The following is an 8,837-nucleotide window of genomic DNA, read 5'->3' as shown; positions in this document are numbered from 1 at the left end:
GGCTTATTGTGTGCAGAGTACTGTACTAAGGCTTGGGAGAGTACAATATAACAATAACAGACACATTCCCTGCCCTTAACGAGGTTACTGTCATTCGCCAACATTAGCTGCAACGTGCAAGTGCCTTGTCTCCCTCGTTCTAGACTGTGAGCTCGTTGTTGGGTAGAGATTGTCTCTATTTGTTGCCGAATTGTACTTTCCAAGCGCTTAGTACAGTGCTGTGCACACAGTAAGTGCTTAGTAAGTACGATTGAATGAGTGAAGTGTCCAAACAAGAGGAGGTGGCAGTGTCTTTTAACTATCGACCCCATCAGACTCTTTTCTGATCTTGGTGTCCTTAATTTCAATCTCTCCTTTACCAACACTTTTCTCTGAATTAATCCCTCTCCCCTACAGTCTCCCCCATTAGATTGTTAACTACGTGAGGACAGGTATTATTTATGGTACTTATTAAACACTTACCATGAACCAGGCACTGTGATAAGCGCTAGGTAGCTACAAGCTAATCAGGTCGGACATAGTCCTGGTCCCGGTGGAGCTCATAGTCTTAATCCACATTTTACAGTTGATGTACCTGAGGCCCAGAGAAGTTAAGTGACTTGCCCAAGGTCACACAACAAAGAAGTGGCCAACGCGGGTAGGACCCAAGTCCTTCTGACACCTAGGTCTGGACTCTACTAACTCTGCTTTACTCTCCTAAAAGTTCGGAATCGTGCTCTACACCAATCAACTAGGTGCTTAGTCAATTTTATGGCTTGATTGATTGACTCTTTAAAAGTAGGTTCATAATTAGTGCTATTGATTAATTAATTTACTGTTTGGATGATGAGTGCACCGACAGAACATTCAGAGATATTACTTGCAAAACGGCAGGTAGGGGAAAGGGAAAATCTTTCTCGTGTCAAACAAAGACCACACAATTTTCCCACTCTCTCTGATGGCTTTCTCGGGACTTTGACTCGGTATGTGGAGACAGAAGATAATTTTGTGCTTCAGTCTAGTTTCAGCTCTTGGACACACAGAAGCAGCCTCTATCTCATCCAACTGTCTCACCGTGGTGGGGGGGGGGGGTGGGGGGAATCTCCCCCAGGCTCCTCCAGGGGAGAACTCTCCTGGCTTTTCCCAGAACTCATCCAGAGTCCTGGGAAGTTCTGCCGGTTGTTGCTTTCAGGGCCTTATCCCCGCCGCCGGGTTCATCGGGGTGGACCATGGTTTGTCCGGATGAAGGAGACCTACTCACTGATCAGGGAGGCGAGAGACTCTGAAGGCCGAGAATCAGGCTGGCTTTATCCGTTCTGTTCGCGATGGGCTCTGGGGAAACGGGGGCCCAGGAGCCACAGCTGAGCTGCGGGAAGCCGTGCTCAGGGGCACTAATGAATCTATGTTGTTAACCACGATGGCAGACGAAAGAGACTGGGGCCCTTGGGAAACAGAACGGAGAGCAGAAACAGGTGCTCAGAGCAAAGAGGTGAGGCGAGGGTTGCTGGGACTCAGCCTGGAGACCCCTGGCTAAGTTTTTCCTCTGGGAGGGGCAGAGACACTGGGTTATCCTGGGGTAGGGGGTGGGGAGGGGGGCGCTTCTGAGAGCTCAAATTAGCCCCAGAAAAATTTCCAGGAAAATGTGCATGTTTTCCCTCCTTTCCCTTTCCTTCCATTTCCTCCAGTGTTAAGCAGTGGTAGGACACTCCAAAGTGACGGACTGATTTGGGTCAGAATTTTGGGCTACACCTAGCACTTCCTTTCTGCGATACTATCTAGAATATCACGAGAACATCTTCATGTCGCTAACTAGAATATTACTGGAGTATTTCTGTCCCTCTGGTATCATACTATCCAGTGCTACATCTAGAAGCTGGGGACGTGGGAATTGTCCAAGGTGCTGAGATATATGGCTTGAGAGTCAGAAGAAAGAGATGTTGTGAAGGTGGGCAGGATTTAGTGATGTGTTAAAACCCTACCCGTGTCAACAGGCGCGCTCAGTATCTGGACCGGTGGCCATGGGCTGAGACCTCCTGGGAAGGTGTGGGATTAAAGGTCCCTGAGTCGGAGCTAACGGTTGACTCCGTGTTCTCTATGTTATACCTCTGGGAGAAGTAGCATCCGTCAGTTCCTTTCTCCTTCCCTCCGTCCCTTCCGTCCCCCGTGGGTCCTCCCTTGTCTAACACAGGTACAGGAGCGATGCTCCCCAGCTCTCGGGTTTTTCTCCTTCCTCAGCTCTCCCTTCCCCAACCTCTCTGTCCTTCCCTCTTGTTTGAGAAGGAAACAGGAAGTAAGAGGCCAGTGTATTTCTGCCCCCCACGGGGAAAAGAAGTGAGGTACCTTTTCCCTCTTCCCTGTGCAGGACGGGACACTGCAGACCTATGATTCTGATGCTAGCTGGGGTATCCTAGCCCCAAATGGGGAAGACTTTATCCCAGGGCAGCTCTAGCTCTGATCATCCCACTTTCCGGGGAAGCCGCCACCTGACAGAACGTGGGAGAATTTCCAGAGAGAACCCCTGTGTTTCGGCCCCTCTGACACTCTGCTCCTCATATCCTTCTCTCCGGGGTGTCCCAGGTCCCCGTGCTATCAGGGTTGAGACAGGGGAAGCCGAAGGAGATACCCAGACACACCCCTTTCCTGTCATCAGGACTCTCCCAGGGGGACGCCTCCATGTCTACTCCCTCCCAGAATGCCTAATCAGTAGTTGTGGACTGGAGATTATGACACGCCCATTTATTCAGCCTCTCGGGAGCTCAGAATGACCAGAGCCCCGTCGAAGAGTCGCCCCAGAGGTTTCTTATGTTTTGCCCACTGCTGCAGCTCATGTGACAATAGGTGTTCCCTATGGGGACACAAATTGACACTTGGTTCTGGATCTAGCTGAAGGCCCTTGGCCACTCTGAGCTGTCCTTTCCTGCGGGAGCCCACTGTCATGGGCTGACCCGGCAGTTAATCAATCAATCAATCAATACTTCAGTCTATCTAGCGCCTCCTTGTAGGACCTCCCGGAACTGCTGACTGTGCTCCCTTGTCCAGGCCTCGGGTGAGCAGGGAGAGAAAGGGCTGGGAGCAGCCTCTCCACTTGGGAACACTTCCAGGAACAACAACAAAAATGACAGACCAGGTGCTAACCAGCTTCCCTCAGCCTGTCGTCCGGTGCTGTTTCCCTGATCCCAATGCTCCCTGCTGCTTTCCCCTAAATCTCAGCCCCCTTCTAAGACTTCTGGTCTTATGTCTGTCTGCCCTTCCCCTAGCTCTCACCCCACCTCATATGAACTGGGATTCCAGGTCTATAAATTAATCGGTCAATTAGTCAGTCAATCCATCACTCCTTTAGTCCATCTCTGGTATTTACTGAGCACCTACTGAGTGCAAATCAATTCATCAATTAATCTCACGGTATCTTTTGAGAGCCTATTGAATGCAAAGCCATCCATCAATCAATGAAATGGCATTTGTTGATCACTTACAGAGTGCTGATAGCATGTACTGAGGGCGGCCCCCTCCTTCCTCTCCCCCTCCTCTTCCTCCCCATCCCCCCGGCCTTACCTCCTTCCTCTCCCCACAGCACCTGTATAGATGTTTGTACATATTTTTTACTCTATTTTCCTTGTACATATTTACTATTCTATTTATTTTATTTTGTTAATATGTTTTGTTTTGTTGTCTGTCTCCCCCTTCTAGACTGTGAGCCCGCTGTTGGGTAGGGACCGTCTCTATATGTTGCCAACTTGTACTTCCCAAGCGCTTAGTACAGTGCTCTGCACACAGTAAGCGCTCAATAAATACAATTGAATGACTGAATGACTGAATATTAAGAAATCCATCCATCAATCAAATGGAATCTATTGACTGCCTAATGAGTCTTAGGCACTAAACTACTACTTTCCAGTAGTTTCCAATCAAACGGAGGAGATAGATGGAGATGATTTTCAAAGAGCGGGAGCCAGAGTCAAAACAAGGATTAGCTAGGGTGAGGAACAAATAGGACCGATTGGAATTTATGCCCAAATTAGTTGAAATCAGTGCAATACAGTATAACTGAGACAATGCATATATGCCGAGGATACATGCGAGAGGGTAGGAGTGATCTGGGAAGAGGGAGGGTGGGAGTGGGAGAGAAGAGAGAGAGGGTGGGAGTGAGAGAGGGGAGTAAGAGAATGGGAGTAAAAGGTGGTGAGCTTCCCCTCCCAGTAATGACAAATGAAGTCGCTCCTCATTCATTCATTCATTCATTCATTCATTCATTCATTCATTCATTCAATCGTATTTATTGAGTGCTTACTGTGTGCAAAGCACTGTACTAAGCGCTTGGGAAGTACAAGTTGGCAACATATAGAGACGGTCCCTACCCAACAGCGGGTTCTCAGTCTAGAAGGGGGAGACAGACAACAAAACACATATTAACAAAATAAAATAAATAGAATAGTAAATATGTACAAGTAAAATAAATAGAGTAATAAATATGTACAAGCATATATACAGGTGCTGTGGGGAGGGGAAGGAGGTAAGGCGGGGGGGATGGGGAGGGGGAGGAGAGGGAGAGGAAGGAGAGGGATCAGTCTGGGAAGGCCTCCTGGAGGAGGTGAGCACTCAGTAGGACTTTGAAGGGAGGAAGAAAGCTAGCTTGGTGGATGTGCGGAAGGAGGGCATTCCAGGCCAGGGGGAGGACGTGGGCCGGGGGTCGATGGAGGGACAGGCGAGAACGAGGCACAGTGAGGAGGTTAGCAGCAGAGGAGCAGAAGGCACGGGCTGGGCTGTAGAAGGAAAGAATGGAAGTGAGGTAGGAGGGGTCGAGGTGATGGAGAGCCTTGAAGCCGAGAGTAAGGAGTTTTTGCCTGATGCACAGGTTGATTGGTAGCCACTGGAAAATTTTGAGGAGGGGAGTAACATGTCAGAGGGGAGTAACATGCCCAGACTGTTTCTGCACAAAGATGACCCGGGCAGCAGCGTGAAGTATAGATTGAAGTGGGGAGAGAGCACTGAGACAGAGCACTGTACTAAGCGCTTGGGGGAAGTATAATACAGCAATAAAGAGAGACAATCCCCACCCTCAACGAACTCACAGTCTGGGGTGGGGGGAGACATTCATCAATACAAGTAAACAGACATCCATATAAGTAAATACAATAACAGAATACATAAGTGCTGTGGGAGGGCAGGTGGAAGAGCAAAGGGAGCCAATCAGGATTAAAGGGCCTCTTGCTAAAAGGCCTCGCTTACCTCTGATACAGGCGGAGATTTGCAAAAAATGCATTGAAACTGGAGATTTCTATTGGCTTTGGCACAGACTGGCTGAACAAATCTCGATACATCTCTCAAGTGGAGTGAAAAGGCTTGAATCCCCCCTGAATGGATGAGGACAAAGGGCTGAGGCAGCAGGGACACCAGGCCAAGGAAGGGATTTCCAGGAGGGCGGGTGCGGGGGCGCAGAGAGGGATGGAGAACCGTCAGATCCTGTTTGTTAGACAACAGATGAAGCATTAGGCTAATATACAGGTACCGAGTCTCTGTGGTCGACCCTCTGCAGCTCCTGCAGATTTTCTTGTGGGATTTCGTCGCTGAAGTATCCTCACCCCTTGGTGGAAAATTCAACTCGATGCACCAGGTCCCTGACGGCCTGCTTGACCTGCTGGTTACGTAGGGTGTAGATGAAGGGGTTCATCATGGGGACCACAGAAGTGTAGAGAACTGCCACCCCCTTGTTTAAGTCCACTCTATCCTTGGCAGACGGTTTGATGTACATAAAGATGCAGCTCACGTACGTGATGGAGACCACGACCATGTGGGAGGAGCAGGTGGAAAAGGCCTTTTTCCTCTGCTGAGCGGAGGGCAGTCTCAGAATGGCGCGGGCGATGGCCGTGTAGGACATAGCCACTAAAGCCAAGGTGAACAGGAGTGTCCCCACTGCCAAGACGAAAGCCATCAGCTCCAGGAACTCGGTGTCCGAGCAGGAAAGCATGAGCAAAGGGGAGATGTCACAAAAGAAATGGTCAATATCTACCGGGCCACAGAAGTCCAATTGGAGGCCAAGGACAAGAGGAGGAAAGATGACCAGGAACCCGGTTAGCCAGGAGCAGAGGACCAGTCGTTTGCAGACACTCTGGCTCATGGCGGTCGTGTAGTGCAGAGGCCGGCAGATGGCGATGTAGCGGTCGTAGGACATGACGGCCAAGAGGAAGAACTCAGTCACTCCCAAGAGGATGACGAAAAATAGCTGAGTTGCACAGCAGTTGTAGGAAATCGTCCTATCCCCGGTGACAATGGTAGCCAGGAATCTGGGAATGCAGGCGGAGGTGAAGCAGATCTCCAGGAAGGAGAAGCAGCGCAGGAAGAAGTACATAGGGGTGTGGAGGTGGGAGTCCAGCAGGGTGAGGGTGACGATGGTCAGGTTGCCGGTGATGCTCAGAACGTAGGTGACAGACATGTAGAGGAGAATCACCGCTTGCAAGTCCGGGTCGTCCGTGAGCCCTAGAAGGATGAACTCAGTCACTTGCGTGTGATTCCTCATGGCCGAGCTGTGACTCCTGTTGGATAACACCAGAGAACTGTCAATCCAGCTAACCGGAGGGGAACAGAGGACCGTGACTCCTCCCCCACTAGACGAGCTGGGCATGAACAGCTTCTGCTGTGAAAGAAGTCGGGCATGGGAGGGTCACAACCCAATCCTTGAGATGACTTCATGGGAGACAACCAGTGCAAGCGTGGTTGTCCCAGCTGTGACCCTTAGGCTTCATCCCAGAAAACCTGCATGATGGTTGAAGTAGAGATTACCTTCACTGAGCACTCATTTGGGCGGGTCCTGCTCTAATAGCTCGGGAAAGTATATCACAACTATTCCCTCCCCACAAGGAGCTTCCATTCTTATGGGGTGGCAAATGAAATAGCATGGTCAAAATGAGAATTCAAATAGCATATGTAACTGATTGTTGAGAATGTGTGCAGATTGCCTCCTGGAGCATGGGCCCTTGAATGCCTTGTGTACATGGGATGGGGGGAAAAATTGATCTTTGCCCAAGCCCATGAATGTCAAGGATTCACCTGAATACATGCCCCCAACCCATCAGCTGTCAATATCTGGATAACTGAGATTGTCAGGAACCTTCAGGGAGGAAGAGTATTTGGGATCATGAGCATAAGATCCACTAAGTGTTAAGGAGCTCATGGCCCAGTCATTGCCCGGAGATGTTGCCAGAAAAGGGAGAAGACACGCACGAGGCAAGTCTGGGATGTTTGCCCTGGGTGAATAATAAACAAGGTAATTAGATCTCACTCTATGTTCACAATGTAAGTAGGAGTGAGACCAATAATTGAATCCCCATATTGCAGATGAGGGAACTGAAACATGGAGAAATTAAGCGACTGGTCAAAGGTCACCTAGCAGGTAAGTGGCGGAGCATGGATGAGAACCCAGGTCCTCTGACTTCCATGATGTATCTTTTCCACTAGGCAACACTGCTTCTGAAGATTAGAGGATCTGGACACATGGTGCAGGTGAGGTACTAAGATACTAGCCAGCCATCAGGGAACCTCTCTGGATCAAAGGGACCCTGCTTGGAATAGTAAGGATGACAAAGAGCAGAGTGGGATTGAGTTCGTATGTGTGTGTGTGTGTGTGTGTGTGTGTGTGTGTGGTGTGTGTGTGTGTGTGTATTTGTCTTTCCCAGAGGTCTTCCTGGATGAAGCCCTCTTTTCCTTTAATAATAATAATAATAATGGCATTTATTAAGCTCTTACTATGTGCAAAGCACTGTTCTAAGCGCTGGGGAGGTTACAAGGTCATCAGGTTGTCCCACGTGGGGCTCATAGTCTTAATCTCCATTTTACAGATGAAGTAATTGAGGCATAGAGAAGTTCAGTGAGTTGCCCAAAGTCACACAGCTGACAAGTGGCGGAGTCGGGATTTGAACCCATGACGGCTGACTCCAAAGCCCGTTCCCTTTCCACTGAGCCACGGTGCTTCTCTATAATAATTATGGTATTTGTTAAGCACTTACTTTGTGCCAAGCACTGTACTAAGCGCTGGGGTAGATTCAAGGTAATCAGGTTGTCCCAGGTGGGGCTCACAGTCTTAATTCCCATTTTTACAGATGAGGTAACTGAGGCCCAGAGAAGTTAAGTGGACTGCTCAAAGTCACACAGCAGACCAGTGGAGGTGTCGGGATTAGAATCCACAACCTATGATTCCCAAACCCATGTTCTTGCCACTAGGCTATGCTGCTACTCTACTCCCCCTCCCTTCTGCACCGCTTATACACTTGGATGTTTATCTCTAGAGCACTTGCTATTCACCCCACCTTCGATACTTACATATATATCCGTAATTTGCTTAAGGATTTATATTTATGTCTCTCACTCTCTCTATACTGGAAGGTTACTGTGATCAGGGAACAGGTCTACCAACTCTGTGTATTGTCTTCCCTCCCAAACCTTGTTCTCTCCCTGACTTTCCCATCTCTGTTGACGGCACTACCATCCTTCCCGTCTCACAAGCCCGCAACCTTGGTGTCATCCTCGACTCCGCTCTCTCATTCACCCCTCACATCCAAGCCGTCACCAAAACCTGCCGGTCTCAGCTCTGCAACATTGCCAAAATCTGCCCTTTCCTCTCCATCCAAACCGCTACCCTGCTCATTCAAGCTCTCATCCTATCCCGTCTGGACTACTGCACCAGCCTTCTCTCTGATCTCCCATCCTCGTGTCTCTCTCCACTTCAATCCATACTTCATGCTGCTGCCCGGATTATCTTTGTCCAGAACCGCTCTGGGCATATTACTCCCCTCCTCAAAAACCTCCAATGGCTACCAATCAATCTGCGCATCAGGCAGAAACTCCTCACCCTGGGCTTCAAGGCT

At 49.4% G+C, this 8,837-nt stretch overlaps 1 protein-coding gene across 1 annotated transcript; it reads right to left on the bottom strand.

Annotated features, from left to right (window-relative positions):
* Nucleotides 1-2,715: 2,715 nt before the first annotated feature.
* On the bottom strand, nucleotides 2,716-6,514 carry LOC119932936 (olfactory receptor 6C74-like). The gene is made up of 2 exons (XM_038752061.1): nucleotides 5,559-6,514; nucleotides 2,716-2,824 (listed from the first exon to the last, which is right to left on the bottom strand). The coding sequence occupies exons 1-2, from the start codon at nucleotides 6,491-6,493 to the stop codon at nucleotides 2,716-2,718; spliced, it is 1,044 nt and encodes a 347-aa protein (XP_038607989.1). The 5' UTR covers nucleotides 6,494-6,514.
* Between the last annotated feature and the right edge of the window lie 2,323 nt (nucleotides 6,515-8,837).

This window comes from Tachyglossus aculeatus, chromosome 10, assembly GCF_015852505.1.
Source record: "Tachyglossus aculeatus isolate mTacAcu1 chromosome 10, mTacAcu1.pri, whole genome shotgun sequence".
Classification (NCBI taxonomy): Eukaryota; Metazoa; Chordata; class Mammalia; order Monotremata; family Tachyglossidae; genus Tachyglossus; species Tachyglossus aculeatus.
The sequence above is the reverse complement of the archived record's forward strand: the minus strand, read 5'-3'. Positions and strand labels throughout refer to the sequence as shown.